The sequence below is a fragment of the Erinaceus europaeus genome, chromosome 15 (genome assembly GCF_950295315.1).
Source record: "Erinaceus europaeus chromosome 15, mEriEur2.1, whole genome shotgun sequence".
NCBI classification, from domain to species: domain Eukaryota; kingdom Metazoa; phylum Chordata; class Mammalia; order Eulipotyphla; family Erinaceidae; genus Erinaceus; species Erinaceus europaeus.
The window spans coordinates 28017704-28041065 of NC_080176.1; the positions used below are offsets into that span (position 1 = coordinate 28017704).

The window sequence follows — 23362 nt, forward strand, 5'->3', positions numbered from 1 at the left end:
ACAGAGTGACTGGGGGTAAAAACACAGACACACAACTTCGGGCCGCGACAGTAAAAAGCGCCGACGGCGCCCGCAATCTGCGCCGGCGACTCGCGCCCCCCCTCCCGGAAGTCACGTAAGCCGCGGGGTCGCGCAGGACCAGTTTTTAAGCGCCTCTTCCGGTGCGAAGCGCGGCCCCGAGACTCAGTCGCCAGCGCAGTGACGTTGGCGGGACGCGACGGCGCGGCGCGGGGCGCGGTGCACGCTGGGATATTTAAGTCTTCGCCGCGGCGCGGAGCCGCGATGTCTCCGGCGGCTGCGGCGGCTGGCAGAGGCGAGCGGCGGCGGCCTATAGCGAGCGCCCGGGACGGCCGAGGCCGCGGCGGGACGGCTGGGGCGGCGCTCCTCGGCCTGTCGCTGCTCGGCCTCGCGTTGTACCTGGTGCCGGCGCTAGCCGCTCTGGCCTGGCTGGCCGTGGGGACCACCGCGGCCTGGTGGGGGCTGAGCCGCGAGCCCCGCGGCCCTCGCGCCTTCGCTCTCGAGCGGGACGGGCGGCGCCAGCGGACGCTGCCGGCCGCCCCTCCGACCAAGCCGGCGGCCAACGGAAACCTTCTAGAGCCGCGGAGCCCGCACGGAGGGCCCGACCGCGCCGAGCTGCTGCTCATGGGCAGCTACCTGGGCAAACCCGGCCCCCCGCAGCTGGGGCCCGCGCCCGCCGGCCGGGAGCCGCGGGAGAGGCCCGGCCGCCGCCCAGCCCCGCGCCCCGCGCCGCCGCCGCCGCCGCCCTCGCCCCCGCGCCTCCACCTCGGCCGGACGCCCGCGCCCTCCCCGCTGCGGCCCGCGCGGAGACCTCCCTACCGGTAAGGCGCGCGCGAGCAGGCGCCCGCTCAGGCCCTTGCTCGGGTGCGAGTCGCCGCCCCCCCCCCCCCCCCCAGAACTGCTCTGCCCGATCCTGATGCCCTGAGTCTTGATCCCTCCCTGGGTTGACGTAACCCGGTGTCTTTCAGGTAGAGTATGTTCCGTTCCTGTTTCCTTTTTCCCTGTGGCCTCGCAAAGAAATGCTTGGATTAACGAGCGAAGTGTGCTTGCTCCAGGAGCTGTTGCCCCAGCTAACGAGCCCTTTTCCTGCGGCCTGTGTAGCTGAGCGGTGCAGAAGCTTGGCCGGAATCTGGCGGCAGTGGTGGACGCAGATACAGATGGGCGGAGGTGTCATCACTGGGGGGAGGGATCGAACTCTGAGCCTCGTGCTTGAGGGTCCACTGCCGTGCGCCTTGCTACCTAACGCTTCCACACCCCTGAATTCGTCCTTCCGTAACCCCAAAAACGCTCCGTTATGTCGAGAGTGTTTGCCTCTGTACTTGGCTAGCGCGGTCCCCCCCCCCCCCCAGAGCACTAACCGGCTTGGCTGATGGTGGTGCAGGAGCTTGAATCTGGGACTTCCGAAGCCTCAGGCATGAAAGTGTCTTTGGGGACCATTATGCTACCTGCCCTGCCCTTGGGCACTGCTTTCAGCAATGCTGCATACCAGTTTTTCACACCACCGTTTCCATTTATTTTAAAAGAGTGGGCTTTTATTTTATTTGTTTGTTTGTTTGTTTTTAACTTAATGAGCCGGAAAGGGGAGAGAGGTCAGAGAAGCACTCTGGCATGTAATGCATATTTTTTATTCTGGGGATTAAACTCGGGGACATCGCATTTTCAAGGCCAAAGTTCTACCACCGAGCCACCTCCCAGGTGGAATCACCTTACTGTCTCATGAAGGAAGGGTCCTGGAACCAACTTCCGGTGGAGAAAAAGATCACTATAAGTGTTCAAGGTGTTTGCCTATAGGTTTGCATTGCTGATCACTTGGCACGCAAGAATGAAAAGACTTAAGTAAGGATTCTTGAAATACCACTCCCTGCAAGTCCTGACACACTCACCTTCTCTCGCAGCTCTCCTTGTCTGGGCAGGGTTCTCACTGTGCCTCTCTGACTGTTGATCTCCACTGTAGGGACAGCTGGGGAAGACTGCCACCCTCTTTCTGCCATTAGACGCGATGTGGGAAAGTCACCATTGAAACACCACATCCTGTGTTAGAGCTGTGAGCTGTCCGGGAAATAACCCGAACCCACATACATCTGTGGTTGCTGGACCTGCCTGACATTCTTCAGAGCTTCCCTGATTCCATCACGTGTCTCCTTTTCTCCGCAGGGATTGCGGGACGCTATCAAATCGGTTTGTAATAACACCTCGAAGACGCTATCCAATCCAGCAGGCCCAGTATTCTTTGCTGGGGTCGCTTCCCACAGTGTGTTGGAATGGTTACCACAAGAAGACTGTGTTATCTGTCCGTAATTCCAAGATGGTGTGCAGCCCCGTGACTGTGAGGATCGCCCCTCCCGACAGCAAGCTGACTCGCTCTCCACTGTGAGTGCTGGGGCGGCGGAGGGAGTCGCTCTGTTGCCTGCCCCACTTCAGTCTCCACCAGCACAAATCCAACATCATCTTTGTTTGAATGAGAAATTGATTTTGCAAATTTCTTTTTTTTTTCAAACTTCTTTCTTTCTTTATTGGATGGAGACAACTAGAAATTGAGAGGGAGAGAGTGACAGACACCTGCAGCCCTGCTTCACCACTCGCAAAGCTTTTCTCCTGTAGGTGGGGACCAGGGGCTGGAACCCGGGTCCTTGCACGTTGTAAAGTGCACTCAACCGGCTGCACCACCACCCGCCCCATAACATTGTCCAGTGTGGGAAGCTTATGCTCTTTGGCATGTTGATTAAACTGTCTTACTCCTGGAATCCTGACTTGTTGCAGATCAGAACAGATCATCAGCTCGGCATTGTCCTCGCCCTCAATCAATACTCCTGACCCGTGTGCAAAGGAGACTGTGCTGAATGCCCTCAAAGAGAGGAAGAAACGGACAGTGGAGGAGGAAGATCAAATATTCAGTGATGGCCAGGAGAATAAAAGGAGGTAACTGAGCCTCATATTCATTAAGTCCCCCGGGGTGTATCCGAAAGATAAGGAGGCCAACTTCAGTTTCTGAGCCTGAATGGATCCTCTTCTTTGGCTTTCCTGAAAGGACTTAGCACCACAGGCCTTCATGCTGTGTGTTTCTCTTTTTAAGAAATATTTATTCCCTTTTTGTTGCCCTTGTCGTTTTTATTGTTGTAGTTATTATTGTTATTGATGTTGTTGTTGTTGGCTAGGACAGAGAGAAATGGAGAGAGAAGGGGAAGATGAGAGGGGGAGAGAAAAACAGACACCTGCAGACCTGCTTCACCGCCTATGAAGTGATTTCCCTGCAGGTGGGGAGCCGGGAAATGCTGTGTGTTTCTAAGGCGTACATTTAATAGGATTCATAGTTTAGCTTTTCCAGCCCCCCTTTTTTTTTTTGCCCCCAGTCTTATTGCTGGTGCCTGCACTACAAATCCACTGCTCCTGGTGGCCATTTTCTCCATTTTGTTGTCATTGCTGCTGCTGTTGGATAGGACAGAGAGAAATTGAGAAAGGATAGAAAGATAGAGAGGGAAAGAGAAAGACAGACAACTGCAGACCTGCTTCACCACTGTGAAGCGACCCCCCACCCCCCCCCGCAGATGGGGAGACGGGGGCTGGAACTGGGATCCTTAAGCCTGTACTTGTGCTTGGCACTATGTGCACTTAACCTCCAGCACCTCGCTAGAGAGAAGCCAACAACATTAGCTGTCATTACTAGCCTCGTGCTTTTATACAAATTCCGTTTTATTTTTTAAAGAGTGTATGCAAAAGATCCCCTCACAGTCCCGTTTTCTTTCATGATGTGGATAACCACCAGCTTAAATGTCATAATTGTGCTGAAGGAAGCACTTGGCAAAGAACAGTGAGCACTAACAGGAGGCCAGAGTGATTGAGTTTCCAGTAGCTGAATGAAAATGAACACTTGGAATTAGTAGTTAGGACGCAAGCCTGCTCCGGCTCCCCGAGTCCCATAAAGAGGCCACTTGTTTCTCAACCCAGCCTCGAGCGCTCTTCATGCCGAGAGCCTGTCCGAGGTGCTGAGTCTGAGCAGTGAACGAGACCGGGCTCTCGTGGACCTGAGGGAAGACACCCTTAGACAGGGTATAAGACAAGCAAGGCGACAATAAGATCGTAAAAGGTTAGAGGTTATGGGGTAGGGGGCACAGGATGGTGTGACAATAGCGAGAAGGGGCTTCTTCCTATAATGTCAAGGAAGAGCCTGAAGGAGGCAGTGAGCAAACTGTCAGTGGTGTCGCCGTCATCTGACCCCAACTCGTATCCGCAGGATCAGGGTTTGCCCCTTTGACTCTGCAGGACGCCGTTCAGGAGGGAAGAGCAATAGTGGCGGTAGTTGTAGGACAGAAATGCCAGCCAGTGGTGACAGGATGCACCTTTAAGTGAGCATCTGTCCTGCGGAGTGTGGAAGTGGCGAGGAAGAGGCTATCACCATTCTCACATTTTGAAGAGGCTTCTCGTGTTCTCTTGGATGGTACTCCTCCTTGACCCCAGAGAGCTTATAAGGAGAACTCTGCACGGTCTTTTCCAGAAATGGAGCAGTGACGATGCACCACACAAACCCCATTCTCCCGTGAGAGGTGAAAGTTGACCCCCCCAATGTGGCGTGGTGACGCCTCAAGCACTGTGGGATGTGCAGCCCGATTCCGACAGTGACTTTTCTTCTTTAAAAACCAGAGCACTATTCAGCTCTAGCTTATGGTCAGTGGTTCAGGGGACTTGAACCTGGAACTTTGGTACCTCAGGCGTGAGAGTCTGTTTGCATAACCATTATGCCATCTACTCTCCACCTATGACCATTTTTATTATTATTTTTTTCATCACTTTATTGTGATTTCCAGGACAATTGATGTCACATGTACAGTTTCTTATCTCCAGTAGTAGGTTTCTGCACCACTGAGATTTCCCGCCACTGTTGTACAGTGGTGATTTCTGGGTTGTGGGGGTGTTCAGCTCCTGGTCATAAAACTTTGAAGTTAGCAATTTTTATCTGATAGAAATTCAAAAGGTTGGGGAAGTATATATAGAGAGATACCTGCAGCCCTGCTTCACCACCCTGCAGGTGGAGACCAGGGACTTGAACCTGGGTTCCCGTGCATGGTAATATGTGCATTTAACCAGTTATGCCACGACCTAGTCCCTTTTAGCAAATAATTGTAGCACCTGATTTATTCAAAAGGTTTTGAATTACTTCCTTATGACCAGGACAGTGTTAGAATAAAATTTACCGGGAGTCAGGTGGTAGCGCAGCAGGTTAAGCGCCCGTGGTGCAAAGCGCAAGGACCGGCCTAAGGGTCCCGGTTCGAGCCCCCGGCTCCCCACCTGCAGGGGAGTCACTTCACAGGCAGTGAAGCAGGTCTGCAGGTGTCTGTCTTTCTCTCCCCCTCTCTGTCTTCCCCTCCTCTCTCCATTTCTCTCTGTCCTGTCCAGCAACGATGACAACAATAATAACTATGACAATAAAACAAGGACAACAAAAGGAAATAATATTTTTTTAAAAAAAGGATAAAATTTACCCTTTTGGAGTCTTTGAGATTTGAAGCAATTTTTTTTCCAGACATTTCTTTTATTGGTGGTGGTGGGGAGGGGGGCTAATGGTTTACAGCCCACAGTAAAATACAGCAATAAAATAAAATTCAGTAGTTTGTCCACATATAACATTTTTCAGTTTTCCACATAACAATTCAAGCCCTTCTAGGTCCTCTGCCATCATGTTCCAGGACCTGAACCCTCATCCCCACCCCAGAGTCCTTTACTGTGGTGAAGTACACCAAGGATCCGAAGCAATTCTCCACCCCACCCCCGAGTCTGACATTGGCTCTCTACTACACGGAACTGGCCTTAGCGCCCAGGAATAGGGTGGGATGGGGGGTCTTTCCCTGAGCCTCTTCTTCTTTTTTTTTTTTTTCCCATTACACTACTGCCAGACTCCCTTATTTTTTTAAAAAAAATTTTTTATCATCTTTATTTATTGGATAGAGACAGCCAGAAATCAAGAGGGTGGTAGAGAGGGGGAGGGACAACAAAGACACCTGCAGCCCTACTTCGTCACTTGTGAAGCTTTCCCCCTGCAGGTGGGGACTGGGGCTGAGCCTCTTCTATTTCTCGCAGGCGCCATGACAGCAGTGGAAGTGGACAGTCAGCATTTGAACCCCTGCTGGCTAACGGAGTTCCTGCCTCTTTTGTGCCTAAGTAAGTGAGACGCCATCTGCAGGAGAAACACAGACTGATTGGGCAGAAGGAACCAGCTGACATTGTCCTGCCGGTTTCCCTCTTGGCTCGTGGCATTGCCTCCATAGTCCAGGCTCGAATCTGTGAAGGCAGGGGTAGTCGGTAGCTGTTTCCAGGTCTGATTCCTTCAGCTACGTTTGCCTCAGTATGGCTAATGCGAACTGAGGCTAAGAGGACTTGTGAATGCATTTGACGGCCAAGGACATAAATAGAGAGAAGCAGTCTTGTGCCGTGCATAAAGTGCAAGAATGTGAAATTGAGAGAACCAGGCTTTTCTGTATTTGACTTCCAATCCATCTGAGGGAGAATTAGAGAGTGGAAGGGGCTCAGCTGCATGCGGGAGGGCCTGGAGTAACAGATGGAACCGGAGTCAGCAGTGTGCCACAGCTGCCACACAGAGCAGTGCTGTGCTCCTACTCCTGGTGTGTGCGGAGCCCGGCATGTGTGCATTGACTTGGTCTCTCCTCAGTGCCACTTAGGCTGTCCTGGAGGCTGCTGACCCTAACTGAGATGTACTCTGATGAAAGCAACTAAGATGGATAGGAGAGGTTAAAAGGGGGTTGGGGGCTGGAGACACAGCATAATGGTTATTTAGATAACTTTCTGTACCTAGGGCCTAAAGTCCCAGGTTCAGTCTCCAGCCCCACCATAAGCCAGAGCTGGGCAGTGCTCTAGTCTCTGAATCTCTCTTTGATTAAAAATAAATTTTAGAGAGAGAGAGACCCAAGAGGAATAGAGAAATGAGAGAATAACTTGCACCAATGCGCGTAAAATTCAGGATTGAATGAGGACATGCATTTTCACCCAGTAAGTGGATTGAATGTCAGCTATTATCATTCCAGTAGATGGTGAGCTGTCAGCACTGTAGCAGAGGTTAGAGCAGCTATTACTTTTTTTTTTTTAAGTCAGAAATCGAGGGGGAAGGGGGAGATGGAGAGGCAGAGAGACACCTGCAGCCCTGCTTCACCACTCAGGTAGGGGACCGGGGTCTCGAACCTGGGTCCCTAATGTATTGAAACATGTGCGCTCAACCAGGTGTGCCACCATCCGGCCCCCTAGACCAGCTGTTCTATAAGAAAGACTCGGGGATTTTCTGTGACTTGTCTTTCCTACCCTGACTTCGCTGGCTACATCTTGCTGAATTTTAATAAAATCAGAGGACTGTCCTTTTTGAAAAGTCAAGTTGAAGAAAGTTGTGATCGCGAATTAAGCCTTGAAAGAGTGTCGCCTTTCTCTGTCTCGGTAGGCCTGGGTCTCTAAAGAGGGGTCTCAGTACACAAAGCTCAGAAGACCACTTGAATAAGAGGTCGCGCACCTCTTCCATGAGCTCCCTGACGAGCACACACACGGGCGGAATCCCCAGCTCCAGCCGCAACGCCATCACCAGCTCGTACAGCTCCTCGCGTGGCTTCACTCAGGTACATCTGCCATGTCCGTGGCCTCGCACGAACTAGTCGATTAGCCGTTGTTTTTGACTAACCACCTTTCTGTTGTCAGGTACCATAACTACTTCAAAACCCAGAGGTGAGAGTCAGGTGGTAGCACAGCAGGTAAAGCGCGGGTGGCGCAAAGCGTAAGGACCGGTGGAAGGATCCTGGTTCGAGCCCCCGGCTCCCCACCTGCAGGGGAGTCGATTCACGGGGGTGAAGCAGGTCTGCAGGTGTCTTATCTTTCTGTCCTTCTCTCTGTCTTCCCCTCCTCTCTCCATTTCCCTGTCCTATCCAACAATGACAACATCAATAGTAATAACTACAACAATAAAAAACAAGGGCAACAAAAGGAAATATATAACAAACAGACAAAAAACTGAGGGGTACACCAGGAAGGGGAGAAAAAGAGAGACAAGACTGATACTGGAGGCTCTGAAGTCCTGCTTTAGACACTTGTACCTCAGTAAGCCAGAGCTGAGTGCTGCTATGGAGGGGGCAAAAAAAACCCTTAAGAGTGGTAACTGGAGAGCAGTGTGCAGAATAGAAAGACCCGAAACGTGGTCCGGGAGGTGGCGCAGTGATAAAGCTTTGGACTCTCAAGCATGAGGTCCCGAATTTGATCCCCGGCAGCACATGTGCCAGAGTGATATTTGGTTCTTTTTCTCTCCTCCTTTCTCATAAATAAAATCTTAAAAGAAAAAAAAAAAGACCAGAAAGCACTGATACATTAGCACACGTGCAGAGAGATACCTGATACGAGGCTATTATTAATAACTAGAAGGGTGAACAGTTCAATAAATTATATTAAATTTGATAGAAAAGGTGAAATGAGCCCCAACCAAGGGCTCATACAAGAGAGTCATCTTTTTTTAAATATTTATTTATTCCCTTTTGTTGCCCTAGTTGTTTTTATTGTTGTACTTATTATTGTAGTTGTGATTGATGTCATTGTTGTGGATAGGACAGAGAGAAATGGAGAGAGGAGGAGAAGACAGAGGGGGGAGAAAGATAGACACCTGCAGACCTGCTTCACCACTTGTGAAGTGACTCTCCTGCAGGTGGGGAGCTGGGGACTCGAACCGGGATCCTTAAGCTGGTCCTTGTGCTTTGCGCCACCTGTGCTTAACCTTTTTTTTTTTTTTTAAGAATTTATTTATTTATTCATGAAAAAGATAGGAGTGAGAGAACCAGACATCACTGTGGTACATGTGCTGCCGGGGATTGATCTCAGGACCTCACGCTTGAGAGTCCAGTGCTTTATCCACTGCGCCACCTCCCAGGCCAGCCAGAGAGTCATCCTTTAGGCATTGAGCACCTAGTCAAGTTGTTCACGCAGGAAGCACTTAAACTTCTTCAGAGAGGAGACCTAGCAGTACAGCAAGTCTGGCAGCTACAGGTGGTTCAAACCTTGCCTCTCAGTAGCGAGGAGACTTGGGGGCAGAGCAATGAGACGGCTCACCTCCAGAGGATTGTCGGAAAGATCTGAAGGGAGCGCTTGAAAAGGACCGCCCGCAGGGCCGACTGGCCGCTTGATAGTGACACACAGACACAACACATGTGGAAGGGGAGAGTCTATTTGAGACAAGTTAAGCCAGAACAGCTGTGGGGATGAAAAGAAGATAACCTTCCATTAGAGAACTTAAACCTGTCCTAGGCCCTTGGCTTAAACTGGGACAAAGAGCCCCAAGTTTTCAAGCACCGAGGCCTGTTAGGTACTTACTGGGTCTCTGTCTTTAGTACCAGCAATGCTCTCAAGCGACTTTAGAATTATTCGTGAGTAGCTAGCTCACCTGGTGCTGCCAGAGAGTCCTGTCAGCCTGTGAGAGTGTGGCCCTGTCTCCACCACCCTGTCAGCAGGCCAGCTGGTTACAGCTCTGAGCCCTGAAACCAGATGGGCAGGTGAGGCATTGGTGCTTTTACTTGTGCCTCTGTGGGTGTGTTTGAACATAGAGGATATATATCACTTGTTTTTAATTTTTATTTATTTATTTATTATAGGATAGAGACAGAAAATGAGGGGGGGAGACACCTGCAGCCTTGCTTCACCACTCATGAAACTTCCCCCCTGCAGGTGGAGACAAGGGCAACAAAAGGGAATATTAAAAAAGAATAAAGCCTAAGGACCTGTGCAAGGATCCCGGTTTGAGCCCCTGGCTCTCCACCTGTGGTGGTGGTGAGGAGGGGGGGTTCACTTCACAAATGGTGAAGCAGGTCAGCAGGCCTCCCTCTTTGTCTCCTCCTCTCTTATTTTCCCCCTCTCAAGTTTTCTCTGTCCTATCCAATAAAAAAAAAAAAAAAAGGCTGCTAGGAGTAGTAAATTGTAGTGCTGGCACCAAGCTCCAGCCCCCTTTTGTTGCCCTTGTTTTTATTGTTAACAAGTTATTGTTGTAGTTGGATAGGACAGAGCGAAATGGAGAGAGGAGGGGAAGATGGGGAGAGAGACACCTGCAGTGGGGAGCTGGGGGGGGGGGCTTGAACCGGGATCCTTACCAATCCTTGGGCTTTGCACCCACTGCACTACCACCCGACTCCCCTTAGGCTCTGTTCTATGTGTGCTTAACCTAGTGCACTACCACTCGGTCTCCTATTACTTTATTTTCCTCCTCGGCTCTGGTTTATGGTGGTATAGGGGATTGAACCTGGGGCTTTGGAGCCTCAGCCATGAGAGTGTTTGCATAGTCATTGTGCTGTCTCCCCTAAGATACAAACTTGGAAATGAGCGTGGTCCTGTTAGGGAACTGCAAGACTAGCTGGGGGTAGCACCGTAAACTGAAACACTTGCCGTTAAAGAGAGTGAGATTAGGAAGCACTAAGATCATAAAATATATTTTAAGAAACAAGGTGCTGGACTGGATAGGGGCCAGGTGTGAAAGCGGGACATCAGTTCACTGGCTTCTCGCTGGATTGGTTTTTAACTTGCTCGGTCCACCTCCCAAGGACGGCACAGGGAACACACGTGTACATCATAGGTCTGCGCCGCTGCCAAGTGTCCACCATAGTATATTCAGGAAGAAGGTGTTTGCCTTCTGCATTCACCCATTAACATTTTGTTCCTTTTTCAGGTGACTCTTTCCATTAGCGCGTGTGTTCTCAAAAGAGATTTTGACGTCCTCTCAAGAGATTTTGTATGCAGCGGTGACTAGAATTAGAAATTTCTATTGTAGGAGTTGGGCGGTAGCGCAGTGGGTTAAGCGCACGTGGCGCAAAGCGCAAGGACCGGCTTAAGGATCCCGGTTTGAGCCCCCGGCTCCCCACCTGCAGGGAAGTCACTTCACAAGCGGTGAAGCAGGTCTGCAGGTGTCTGTCTTTCTCTCCCCCTCTCTGTCTCCCCTCCTCTCTCAATTTCTCTCTGTCCTGTCCAACAACGAAGACAGACAACAATAACTACGACAATAAAACAAGGGGCAACAAAAAGGGAATAAGTAAATATAAAAAAAAAACATTAAAAAATTTGTTATGGGTTGGATGGGGTCACTCACGTTGCCTTTTTGCTTGGCTTTTAGATGTGGAAGAGAAGTGGTCCCAGCTCCTCGTCCTTCTCTAGCCCAGCTTCATCCCGCTCCCAGACCCCAGAGAGACCAGCCAAGAAATCAAGGTCAGCTGTCCCTTGCTGTGCCATCTAGTCCCAGTGCAGGAGTGTGGGGTGTGTCCCCCAGATTGTTCCCGGCTGGTGCAGCTGTTGTGTACTGAGGGTAGAGGCTCTGGTCCTCTCAGACCGCAGTGGGTGAGTGGGGTGCCAGAGTAGACGGGATGAATGCTGTCAGCAGGCGGAGGGGGGCATGCTTGGAACTCCAGGCGACCGTCTCCCAACCCACAGCCTCCCTTAGCTCAGTCAGCCTGCACTTAGAACTTTTAGGAACTTGACAGGCTGTCAGTAAAGCTTTGAAGGCTACTGTTGTGTACTTCTTCACAGCTTCCCTGAAAACTCCTGTCTTTTATCACTGTGGGAATTTTCTTCTGACTCCTTTTCTGTCCTGCTATGCCGAGCTCTGGAATCGTGGTGGGTCTAGTCTTCGGACAGTTGGTGGGTAGGAGGTTGTAGGAAGCTACCCAAGTACGTTTTGTCAGGAAGTGTTTCCGAACTGCCTTCTTGCCTTTTTCTGCTGCAGAGAAGAGGAGTTCTCTCACACATCTAGCTCTTCAACGCCGTTGGTGGCAGATAAGGAGTCCCAGGGAGAAAAAGGTAAGCTGAAAAGCGGCAGCAGTGGTGCTGCTGGGAGTCGGCGTCAAGCTCTGACCTATTTGGAAACACGTTGAACTTTGCTGTGCCTGGGGCTGACAGCTTCAGATGGGAGTGTCATCTTCAGAGGATTAGAGTCTTGGGGGGTGGGGGGGGGTTACACTGACACGTTCACTGCAAGACGCCAGGCAGCTGGGGACAGGTCTGCCAATGTGGGGGTCTCAGTGAACTGTCCAGGTACCTACCCAGTGTGTGTGAGCTTTTAGCAGACTTCTCCACAGTTCAAGATAACATCACTCGCAGCTTCCGCGAGCCCTGGCCGTGGAGGGTAGAATCAGTGAGAGTGAAGATTCAGTACTGAAGAGCAGGTGAATGCACAGGCCTGTCCCTCTTCTGAAGGAGGGAAGAAGTAGTCTGCCCCTGTCTAGTTGCAGAAATAGCCACGTGGAAGAAACAGAACTCGTGGAGCTCCCCTCCCACACCTGGCGGCACTGGACAGCGGAAGCGGAAGGTCCAGCTGCTGCCTTCCCGGCGAGGAGACCAGCTGGCCCTGGTACGGCTCTGCCCACTCACCCACCTTTGCCAACCCAGCCTCCTCTGGGGGAAGCCGGATGCAGGCTTCTCCCGTTTCTTCTGACTGATCCCCCCCCCCCCCCATTGTCTCCCAACAGCCCCCTCCGCCTCAGCTGGGTTACTCCATCACCGCTGAGGACCTCGACCAGGAGAAGAAGGCTTCGCTGCAGTGGTTCAACAAGGTCCTGGAGGATAAGACGGGTGAGGAGAGTAGGTGACTCCCACACTCAGGAGAGCACATGTGTGTCCTTGGGGTTTATGTTCGTTAGGGTCTGGGTAGACCCTGGAGAAGCGTCAGCACCCAGATTGAGGGCAGGTGTTTTGAGAGTTTCCTGCTCCTTGCTGGGTGTTAGGGAAAGGACTGCCCCACAGGCGGTGGTCAGCCTTTGCCCCTCCCCCCCAGATGCTGCCCCCAGCCCTGTTGCCGACAACCCCCCTGCCACCCAGCCTTCCTTCACCTTCACGCTGCCTGCTACTGGCCCGACCACCTCGCCCACCTCGAGCACTAACCCACTGCTGGAGAGTTTGAAGAAGATACAGAGTTCCCCCAGCCCCCCGGAAGGTGAGTGGGAGGGCTTCCTCTGAACCTGTGAAGGGCAGCAGCTTTGCGAAAGCCCCAGACCAGCCAGTGGCTGGGTATCCGTACAGATGGCTGGCGCCTCTTTTCTCAGCTCTGCCGGTGTAGGTCTCAGTCGGCATTCTCGGGACGGGGGACAGGGGCTACGGCTCTGGACGCTGGGCCAGGGGCCGGTGGCTCCTGACTCAGAGCCTCACTGTCATGCCCGTAAAGTTGAGGATATTAATGTTTGTGCCACACGGGCATGCACATACGCGTGCTGGCACTCTCCCATGGGTGCGTGCTAGCCCGCAGCGGCTTGCCCTGCTGGGTTTCCAGGGCTCTGCCGGCACAGCCCCCAGCCCTGACGGTGCTGCGTGTCTACCTTGTGCCACACCCGATGGCGTCAGCCTCTCCGGGGCTCAAGAGCAGAGGCCCCCTCACCCGAGGCCATACGCCCTACGCCCTACACTGAGCACCGTCCAGGCTTAGCAGTGCCCTTGTCGGAGAAATTGAGTAGTGACTGGATTGGAGTTCAGTTGTCATCCCCAGTTGAGCCTTGGTCTAGCGCCTCCTGTATTCTGTGAAAGGTAGAACAGATGCTCAGGGATTTTAAGGAGTAAACATGAGGTTGGCGTCTGGTATCAAAAGGCTGAGCCGGGCGTGGGGAGGGGCAGAAGCATGTCTTAGTTCACATGTGAGGGTGTTAGCATCTGCTCTCTTCTCAGAATCCGCCGGAGTGGCCACCACTGAGGCCCAGTCACCTCCGAAGTCTCCGAAGACGCCCCCGAAGACTCCCAGCCTTCAGGCCCCTCTCGGCTCCTCACAGCTGGGGGCCCTTTCCAGCACCCCAGCAGATTCCAAGCCCATGGTCCCTTTCTTGGGGCTGAGCCCTGCCGCTCCCGCAGTGCCAGCCTCTGACACCAAGTCGCCACCAGCCCCAACGGTGGAGACCCCTTCCAATCTCCCAGCCCTGACCACTGCGTCCCCTGCCCCCCCCAAGCAGAGCCTCCTTTTTGGGATGCTGAGCACACCCCCTGTAGACCCCCCCGCCAATCCTCCAGCCTCTGCGGCTTCTGGGGGGGCTACCGTATCGCCCATGTTCAAGCCCATTTTTGAGAGCCCAACGAAGAGCGAGAAGATGGGTGCCAGCCCTTCCACGGCCACCCCCACGACGAGCTCCAGTGCCACCCTCCTGACCACCAGCACCTCGGCCCCCACCTTCAAGCCTATATTTGACAAGCCGGGCCCCCCAACATCTGTGCCCTTGTCCCTTTCCTTCTTCACCCAAACTGCTGCTCCAGCCACTGTCACAAGCGCCCCCATCTTCACGGCTCCAGCTAGCGCCGCTGCCGCCGGCACCTCCTCACCAGCTCCTGTGAGCTCTACCAGTGCAGCCGCGGACACCACCCCCAAGCCCATGTTCAGCTTCGGAGGGACCTCCTCCACCAGTGCCGTGAGCAGCGGGACCAGCACCGCCACGTCCACCTCCCAGCCTTTCCTCTTTGGGGCTCCCCCTGCCTCCGGTGCCAGCTTCACCCCCGTCCTTGGCTCCATGTTCCAGTTTGGCAAGGCACCTGCCACACACGCCTCCACGGCAGCCACCACCTTCGGCCAGTCCACGCTCAGCAGCGCCCCAACGGCCAGCAGCAGCACCGGCTTCGTTAGCTTCGGTGCCGCACCGACCACCTCGGCGCCTGCCGCCACCAGCAGCCAGCCCACGCTGACCCTCAGCGGTGCCGCCACACCGGCCTTCAACATTCCCTTTAGCTCGGCCACCAAGACCCCAGCCCCGCCGTACCCCGGAGCCAACTCCCCGCCCGCATTCGGTGCTGCCGATGGGCAGCAGCTGGGGGCCAAGTCAGCCCTTGCCCCCAGCTTCGGCAGCTCCTTCACCTTCGGGAATTCTGCGGCCCCGGCTGCGCCCGCCAACCCGACCCCCACCCCGGCCGCGTCTGTCTTTGGCACTGCCACTCAGTCGGCTTTTGGGGGCCTGAAGCCCCCCGCATCTACCTTCGGCACCCCTGCCTCCACCCAGCCAGCCTTTGGCGGCACCACGGTCTTCTCCTTCGGCACAGCCACCACCGCCGGCTTTGGCACCCCCACCACCACTCAGACCACTAGCAGCAGCACCACGGGCCTGCTGTTCGGCGGCACCACCACACCATCGCCCTTCACCTTTGGGGGCTCAGGGGCCAGCAGGGCATTTGGGATCAGTGGGGCTGCTTCGGGCACTGTCGCAGCCTCTGGGACGTTCAGCTTCGGAGCAGGACAGAGCGGGCCAGCTGCTGGCTCCACCACCTTCGGGGCGGCCCTGGGTCAGAGCACCCTGGGCACCGCCAGCCAGAGTACCCCCTTCGCCTTTGGCACGGCCGGTACAGCGGAGACCAAGCCTGTGTTTGGAGGTGAGTGGGTGGGCCAGCCAGTGGGGTCTGTTTGAGCAACAAGCTGTGCGGGGGTGGCATGAGACTCCAGACGGGTTGCAGTCACTGTCCCAGTGGGGGTGGGGTGCTCCAGAGGACAGGGTGTTGGCTGGGGAGAGGTTGGGGGCCAGGGTGGCTGCAGGCTGGGATGGGGGGGGCACATTAGCCTTCAGAGGGCAAGTCACAGCAGGCTTCAGACAGCAGACTCAACTGGAAGGTTTTTTTTTCTAACAATTTTTTAAATATTTTCCTTTTTGTTGCCCTTGTTTTTTAGTTGTTATAGTTATTATTATTGTTAATGTCATTGTTGTTGGAAAAGACAGAGAAATGGAGAGAGGAAGGGAAGACAGAAGGCGAGAAAGACAAGACACCTGCACCTGTGAAGCGATTCCCTGCAGGTGGGGAGCTGGGGGCTCGAACCGGTATCCTCCCACCAACCCACCGGTCCTTTGAGCTTTGCGCCACCTGCGCTTAACCCACTGCGCTACCGCCGGGACTCCCTGGAGCTTTTTTTTAAATTCTTTTTGTTGCCCTTGTTTTATTGTTATAGTTATTATTGATGTCGTTGGATAGGACAGAGAAATGGGGAGAGAGACAGACACCTACAGACCTGCTTCACCACCCGTGAAGCGGTGCACTCGAACTGGGATTTTACACCAGTGCTTGCACTTTGCGCCACCTGCGCTTAACCCACTGTGCTACCGCCCAACCCCCCCTCACTGGAGCTTTTACTTAAAGTAGGAAAGGCTCTTGGAAGCACAGAGGGTTCTGGGAGTGCAGGGGAAGGGGGAGACCATGGGTTATGGGTCAGAGGGGCCTCAGGGCAAGGCGGGTGCTGCCTCTGCTTGGCTGAGGTGGCGGGGCAGCCCTGCCCCAAGAAGCTTGTCACTGCCCACCCACCTCACTGCTTTCTCTCTCAGGCACCTCCACACCCACCTTTGGGCAGAACAGTGCTGCCCCCGGGGTGGGCACCGCAGGCAGCAGCCTCTCCTTTGGGGCATCCTCAGCCCCCGCCCAGGGCTTTACTGGAGTCGCAACATTTGGTAAGTGGCACTTCCGTGGCCCGCTGGCTTGTCTCTTAGGGTGTGTGTGGGGGGCTTCTAGCTTGGGGGGCTTCTTGGGAGGACCCAGGAGAGGCAGCGGGGCTGGTAGAGCAGAGCTTTCTTCAGGGGAGCCTCGGACCTGCTGTGGCCCTGGGGTCTGCCCGCCTGAGAGGGGAGGACACCCCACGGTGGGGCAGTCCTGACAGGACCTCGCTGGACTTTGCAGGGTCGGCGGCCCCCTCGTTCTCCATTGGTGCAGGATCCAAGACCCCAGGGGCACGCCAGCGGCTGCAGGCCCGGAGGCAGCACACCCGCAAGAAGTAGCTGCCCCGTGCTGTGCCCCACCCTGACCTCAGCCCCTGCTAGGAAGAGCCTCTGACCCTTCTCTTCTCATTCCGGGAAATAGACCACCCCTCTGGTTCTGACGCCCGGGGCCTATCCCTAGGAGGCAGGAGGCAGCCTGGGACCTTACTTGAACACTTGGCCTGGTGAGGCTGGAGAAAACTAAAGAAACAGCTGTACATAGAGTCTGCTTCTGTCCCTGACTAGTGCGAGATCCGGGCCCCAGACAGCCTGGCTGGAGGGAGGCCTGGCCCGGCCCCCACGGTCCCTCGGAATGGGGGGCAGGGGGGCATAACTTTATCCGCTTGCTTGGCTCAACTCCACGAAGCGGCTCTCCCCACCGGCCCCTTGACTCAACCCGACCGCCACCCCTTTCGCTGCTTAGTCCCTCACTGGTTCCACAGGCCGTGTCCTTGTCAGGTGACCTCAAGTCTAGATCTGCCTTGGCCACTCAGGTGGGCGCTGCCCCTTCCTTCAAGCCTCTCCCTGCGTTTGTCTGATGCTCGTGTCTCACGCTCTTTGAATCGAGTTTGGAGGAAGCATTGAGTTGTGAGTGGCGGCATGTTGGTAGTGCCGGACTTCTGTTTCCAGTTCTGGGGCCTAAGCTAATTGGATGTGGGCGGGGCACCGCTGCTGGCCACAAGTGCCGACTCCTGGATTTTCAAATGGTGTCTGTTTGGACTTTTGGGCTGGCAGCCCAGGAGAACGGGGCCAGGGTGAAGACCCTCCCTCCCCCTCACCTACCTGGCTACCCGGCCCAAGCCGCCCCACAGCTCCCTGTTCTAGCCCCTCCCGTCCATTCTCTTTCCCTCCTCCACACCAGACAGACCCCAGGCCCCCGAGCCTTGCTGCCATGCCCATCTCTTTGGAAGAAGTATGAATGCGTGTGTCTAAATTAAAAGAAAATATTTAAACATTTTTTAACAAAATAAAAATTTATTTTTGTATTTAAGCTAAATTGCCTTTTAAATTCCTTCAAGCTTGGTTCATTGAGGCGGTCCCGTGTCCATGCCCTGGTAGTTAGAGTAACTGCTGGGGGGCCGTCAGAGGCTTCCCAAGCAGCTCCTTTCATAACAATGTGACGTAGCTGTAACTGGTCGCTTCCCCTTTGTGACTGACTGAGGCTGGATGTCCTGGCACTGCCCTTCCTTCCCCCAAGAGCTGGGGGGGGGTGGTGGTGGTGGTGGTCTGGAAGGTACCTCAAGGAGGTGGAGCTTAGTGCTCGCCGTGGCCTCAGGTCTTCGGGCAGGACCTCCTGGAGGCGGGGGCACCCCCCTCTGCAGTAGAGGTAGGATTCCTGTTGCGTCTAGCTGGGAGTTTTTAGTATGAGTGTGGTTTTTCTCCTTGCTTATGTCATTAAGAATTAAAAACCTGTGATCTATTGGAGACCGCATTCTCTGTCTTTTTTTTCTGGGGCCAGCAGGCTGGCAGTCGCCATCTTCCTCCTCGGGCCGATGCAGTGCCTCCTGCCAGGCCCAGCCCTGGAGTCCGGCTAGGTGGCAGCTCCTGGGCTGCTGGGGGCAGCAGCTGCCTTCCTCCACCGCCGCTTCTTGGGGGCTGGCTCTGACGTCTCAGCAGGTGCAGCCGAGCTGGGGAAGAAGGGCCTGTGAGGGGTCTCGTCGGCCACCAGCTCAGGGCTGACCGCTCCCCCCCCTTACCTGGACGGCACCTCTAGCCGCTCCAGCACGGCCACGAAGAAGCCGGAGCAGAGTGTGGTCTCGGGGGTGGCCCGCAGGCAGTGCTCAGCGCCGGGGAAGGTGGCGAGGCCCCGGTGGGGCCAGGTGGGGAGGGCAGGAGCCAGCCTGTGGGTTGTACGCGCACACGTGGGTGAGAAGGCCAGCCCCCACCCGCAGCCCCCAGGCCGAGGAGTCCTACCTGAAGGTGCCCGGACACTGCTGCAGTGCCTCACGCACCACGTTCTCATTCTCCTCGGGGCAGACAGAACAGGTGGAGTAGACCAGGCGCCGCAGGGCCGGGAAGCTCAGTGCGTGGCACAGGGCACGCAGCTGGAAGCCCGCCAGGGCCTGCAGGCGCTCCTTGCTGGGCGCTCCAGACTCCTCCAACCGCCGGCTCAGCATCCCTGAGGTGGGACAGGCTCTCAGACCCGGCCATGCCTCCTTCCCTGCCCCCACTCGGGCTGCTGGGTCTGGGTCCTGCCCTCCGCCGCCCACTGGCTCACCAGAGCCACTGCATGAAGGGTCCAGCAGGATGTACTGGACCTGGTGGTACTTTGGGTCTAAAGGCGAAACCTCCAGGAAGTCTCGCTGGGCCAGCTCACAGCAGGACACCCCAGCACGCACCAGCAGCGTCGCCATGGATGCCAGCCGCTTGGCATCCAGGTCAAAGGCGAAAATCTTCCTGGGCGGAAGAAGATGGTGTGAGCCAGGCTGGTTGGGCACACAACGTGCCTGCTACTAGGGCCAGTGGCTGGGGACCCTGCCCTGAGCACTGGGTGATGCCTCACCCCTGCCCACGGCCCTGCTGGGGATTCTACCTCCCCCGTGAACCCTGAGAGGCTCACCCCTGGTTCTTGAGAAGAGCCGCCACGTGGCTGGTCTTATTGCCGGGGGCAGCACAGGCATCGATGACGTGGGAGCCCGGTGGGGGGGCCAGTAGTGTGGCTGGGAGACAGCTGGCCTGGGAGGGGGCACGGCAATGGGGAACCGCTCTGGGCTGGGCACCCCCCTACACACACACACCCTGCCCAGTCTCCCCTACCTTGTCTTGGAGGAGAAGGTGGCCCGCCTGGTAGAGCGGGTGCTCATGAAGGTCCGTGCGCGCAGGAAACACCAGGAGCTCAGGCAGCAAGGCGTCCAGGAGGAAGGCCTTGCCCGTGAGAGCCCTTAAGTCCTCGAGGCTGCGGAGAGAGACACCAAGACTCTCATGCCTGAAGCTCCAAAACCCCAAGTTCAAGCCCTGGCACCAGTTTAAGCCAAAGCTGAACAGTGCTCTGGGCAGTAGTGTAATGGGTTAAGTGCAGGTGGTGCAAAGCGCAAGGAGAGTAAGGATCTCAGTTATAGCCCCTGGCTCCACACCTGCGGGGGAGGGGGGGGTCGATTCACAGGTGGTGAAGCAGGTCTACAGGTGTTTTTCTCTCACCCTCCCTGTCTTGCCCTCCTCTCCCCAATTCTCTGTCCTATCCAACAATGATGACAGCAATAACAATAATAACGAGGATAAACAAGGGCAACAAAATGGAAAAAATGGCCTCCAGGAGCAATGGATCTGTAGTGCAGGCACTGAGCCCCAGCAATAACCCTGGAGGCAGAAAAAAAAAAAAAAGAAATGCACTCACAAGTAAGAAGCGGGAGGGGGCCAGAGGAGCAACAGGGGTGGGAGGGGTGGGAGTGGGGGAGTAGTCAGGGATTCAGGCCAGTATCCCAGAGAAAGGAGAAAGTGTTTGAGGAGAGAAAGACCAGGAGCCGGAGACACTGCAGGAAGGGCTGGCAGGGTGGCTAAGGGCCGCCAGACGTGCCCCGCCCAGCCTGTGCCCTTCTGTGGGTGGAGGTAGCCGACCAGCGGCCTGGACTCACCTGGTGGCCCGGCCCTGGTAGGAGAAGCCTTGCCTCTTGAAGTAGTCAATGGCATCCTCACAGCAGGTCTTGAGTGTGTTCACCCGCACAAACCGAGGCACTTGTGAGGCTAGGGGGTACCAGACGGTGAGTGGCCCAGCACTGGTCCTGCCCTGCCTGCCCCACCCACACGCCTTTCCAACACACCTGGGTCAGGCTCAGATCGGGCTTCCAGCAGGTCCTCGTTGCGGCTCACACCTCGCTGAACCTTGAGTCGGGCCAGCTCAGCCTTCAGTCGGGCTTGGTGTCGGTCCAGCACCGGCTTCCACCTGCCGGCACCTCCACTGCCCCGAAAGCCTCGTCCCAGCAGCAGCTCGTACACCAGCACCTGGGGACGAGGGCAGGGTGACGCCGGGCCGAGTGCCGACAGGCACACACAGGAGGGAGGTGACCTGTCCAGCCCACACCGGGTGCCCACGGCAGACACACAGCTGGAACCTTGCCTCCAGCTCCCAGACCTGCACCTTAGCCCTCCGCCCCAGACCCCCAATCCTCCTCCTCACCACCCCCGTGTTACCCAGCCTCCGCCTTTGCGACCCTAGGCTCCTGGCCTGAGTTTGTCCCCATCCACCCGCCCACCTCCATCCCCAGCTGGAAGTTACAGCATTTCGGGTTTTTTTTTTTCTTTTCAATTTTTGGAAAAGATTTTTATTCAGTATTTTAAAACTACAAGATTTTATGAGTATGGGATGATCTCACTCTCAGGCAGAAGTTGAAAAGATCAGAAAAGAAAAACTACAAGATTTTGCTTGCAGCTAATGAGCAAAAAGAGAACAGTAACAAATTATCAGATTGGCTTGTTAAATCGTTCTGATTAAATCACTCAGTGACTTGTGTTGGATTAAGTTTTTGAAGCAAAATAGTACTAAACAGAACATATCTGAAAGCATAGGGCTAGCAGTTACGTGAAAGCTGATAAAAGGAAGTGTTGTGGCAGATGTTTTGATTTTTTTTTTTAGAGGTTTCATCAGTTGGTTACAAATATACAGGGACCCAGCAACCAGTCATTTTGACCTCCTGTCTGAGTTAGACAACTATAACCTGCTTAATAGGAGGTATAGTGTAATGGTTATGCAAAGAGACTTTCATGCCTGAGGCTCTCAAATCCCAGGTTCAATCGCCAGGTTTTACTGCCATAACCCAGAGCTGAACAATTGCTCTGGTAAAAAATAAAAATAAAAAGATAAATTAATCGCACCAAAGTAAAAAACTGGGGGGTGGGTGGGGAGAATACAGGTCCATGAAGGATGATGACATAGTGAGGGTTGTATTGTTAAATGGGAAACTGGGGAATGTTATGCATGTACAAACTTGTATTTACTGTTGAATGTAAAACATTAATTCCCCAATAAAGAAATAATCAAAAATAAATAAAAAGTTACAGCATTTCAAACGTCTTGATTCATAACTCTGCTCATGCTCACTTATCCCCCACCCCGCCTTTTTTCTTTTTTTTTTGCCTCCAGGGTTATTGCTGGGGCTCCGTTCCTGCACTAGGAATCCACTGCTCCTGGAGGCTATTTTTTCCCTTTTGTTGCCTTGTAGTTTATCATTGTTGTTATTGATGTCATTGTTGGATAGGGCAGAGAGAAATGGAGAGAGAAGGGGAAAGAAAGATAAAACACCTGCAGAAGCTTCACCACCTGTGAAGCGACTCCCCTGCAGGCGAGGAGCCGGGGGCTCGAACCGGGATCCTTAAGCCGGTCCTTGCACTCAATTTTTTTTTAATTATCATTTTTTTATTTATTCGATAGAGGCAGCCAGATATCGAGGAGGAGGGGTAGATAGAGAGAAAGAGAGGCCCCTGCGCTCTGCTCCACCGCTCGCAGAGCTTTCCCCCTCAGGTGGTGGGGACCAGGGGCTCGAACCCCGGTCCTTGCTCGCTGCAACATGTGCGCCCACCGGAAGCGCCGCCCCCGGGGCCCTCGGCCGACACTGCCCCTCCGCGAGTGTGGACTCGGCCTCGTCTGGGGGGAGGGGGGACCGATCCCCGGCCGCCCGCGGGTGAGGCTCGGGCCGCGCTCACCTTGGCCAGGTGCGGCCGCAGCTTCTTCTCGGCGCGCAGGAGGCCGGCGCGGGCGATCACGGCGTCCAGCACGGCGGCGAAGCGCTGCGTCTCGCACACCAGCGCGTACAGCTGCTTCACGTTCTGCGGGGCCGAGAGACGGCGATGAGCCCCGCCCGGCCCGCCCGGCCCGCCCGGCCCGCCGCGCCGCCCGCCGCCCGCTACCTGGAAGCGGCTGCCGTACACCAGCCCCTTGATGGAGCCCTGGCGGCTTTCCACCCCCGCAAGCACAGCCGCGGCGGCCGCGTACACCGCCATGTTGCCTCGCGCAGCCGGCTCTGCGGCGGTGCCACGCCCACTTCTGGGTCAAAGGGCGCGGCTGCCGGAAGCCGGAAGCCCCATAGCTGGGCCATGTGCTTGCAAGGCGCATGCAGGCGGATGACGGCCCCTGCGAGAGGACGAGGCCCCCAACCGGGTTGTGAGATGTCGCTTCATCCTGGGCCGACGCGTGGCTGTAGGTGTGGACAGACCGAGTGGACCGGAGTGTGATGGGCCGCTTGTGTTCCTTCTCTCTGCACACCCCGCTGTGTGTGGACAGAATGTGCCTCTTGTAAATAGACACTGCTTTTATTTATTTTTTTCCCCCATTTGTTTTTTTGCTACCAGGTTTTTATCACTGAGGCTTTGCATCTGCATGGCTCCCCAATCCCAGCAAAACACACACACACACACACACACACACACACACACACACACACACACACGCACTCTCCATCTCTCATTCTTTTTTAAATAGGTGAGAGACACCAGGAAGGGGAGGAAGAGAGAGACCTGCAGACTGCTTGTGAAGCTTCCCTCCGAAAGCAGGGACCCTAAGGGCTTTAACTAAGGTCTTTACACATGGTGGCACACTACCCACCCAGCCCACCCCCAGCTTCTATTTTTCTAAATACTTATTTATTCATTCCCTTTTGTTGCCCTTGTTTTATTGTTGTTATTATTGTTGTTGTTATTGATGTCGTCATTGG

The 23362-nt window shown here is 54.9% G+C and overlaps 2 protein-coding genes across 3 annotated transcripts; one reads left to right on the plus strand and one right to left on the minus strand.

Annotated features, from left to right (window-relative positions):
* Positions 1-227: 227 nt before the first annotated feature.
* On the plus strand, positions 228-16938 carry POM121C (POM121 transmembrane nucleoporin C). Its single transcript, XM_060173467.1, has 13 exons — positions 228-839; positions 2173-2388; positions 2779-2937; positions 6091-6171; positions 7457-7628; positions 11144-11235; positions 11750-11823; positions 12249-12373; positions 12492-12594; positions 12797-12955; positions 13678-15354; positions 16293-16415; positions 16642-16938. Exons 1-13 carry the CDS (start codon positions 283-285, stop codon positions 16737-16739), a joined length of 3636 nt encoding a protein of 1211 aa, XP_060029450.1. The 5' UTR covers positions 228-282; the 3' UTR covers positions 16740-16938.
* Positions 16939-18042: 1104 nt separating this feature from the next.
* Positions 18043-22707, minus strand: NSUN5 (NOP2/Sun RNA methyltransferase 5). Of its 2 annotated transcripts, none has more exons than XM_060173469.1 (10): positions 22560-22707; positions 22356-22478; positions 20477-20657; positions 20291-20399; positions 19476-19614; positions 19279-19394; positions 18937-19115; positions 18633-18837; positions 18416-18559; positions 18043-18346 (listed from the first exon to the last, which is right to left on the minus strand). In XM_060173469.1, exons 1-10 carry the CDS (start codon positions 22650-22652, stop codon positions 18250-18252), a joined length of 1386 nt encoding a protein of 461 aa, XP_060029452.1. In that variant the 5' UTR covers positions 22653-22707; the 3' UTR covers positions 18043-18249. The 2 variants fall into 2 exon arrangements, with proteins under 2 accessions (XP_060029452.1, XP_060029451.1); XM_060173468.1 differs by having other exon boundaries at positions 18043-18361.
* Between the last annotated feature and the right edge of the window lie 655 nt (positions 22708-23362).

Coding starts and splice junctions, on each gene's coding strand:
- POM121C (XM_060173467.1), top strand. CDS start 283: ATGTCTCCGGCGGCTGCGGCGGCTGGCAGAGGCGAGCGGCGGCGGCCT. Junction 11,824..12,248: donor GGAGTCCCAGGGAGAAAAAG/GTAAGCTGAAAA, acceptor GCCCCTGTCTAG/TTGCAGAAATAGCCACGTGG. Junction 12,956..13,677: donor TTCCCCCAGCCCCCCGGAAG/GTGAGTGGGAGG, acceptor CTCTCTTCTCAG/AATCCGCCGGAGTGGCCACC.
- NSUN5 (XM_060173468.1), bottom strand. CDS start 22,652: ATGGCGGTGTACGCGGCCGCCGCGGCTGTGCTTGCGGGGGTGGAAAGC. Junction 20,400..20,476: donor CCGATCTGAGCCTGACCCAG/GTGTGTTGGAAA, acceptor GGTACCCCCTAG/CCTCACAAGTGCCTCGGTTT. Junction 18,838..18,936: donor CCCTTCATGCAGTGGCTCTG/GTGAGCCAGTGG, acceptor GTCCCACCTCAG/GGATGCTGAGCCGGCGGTTG.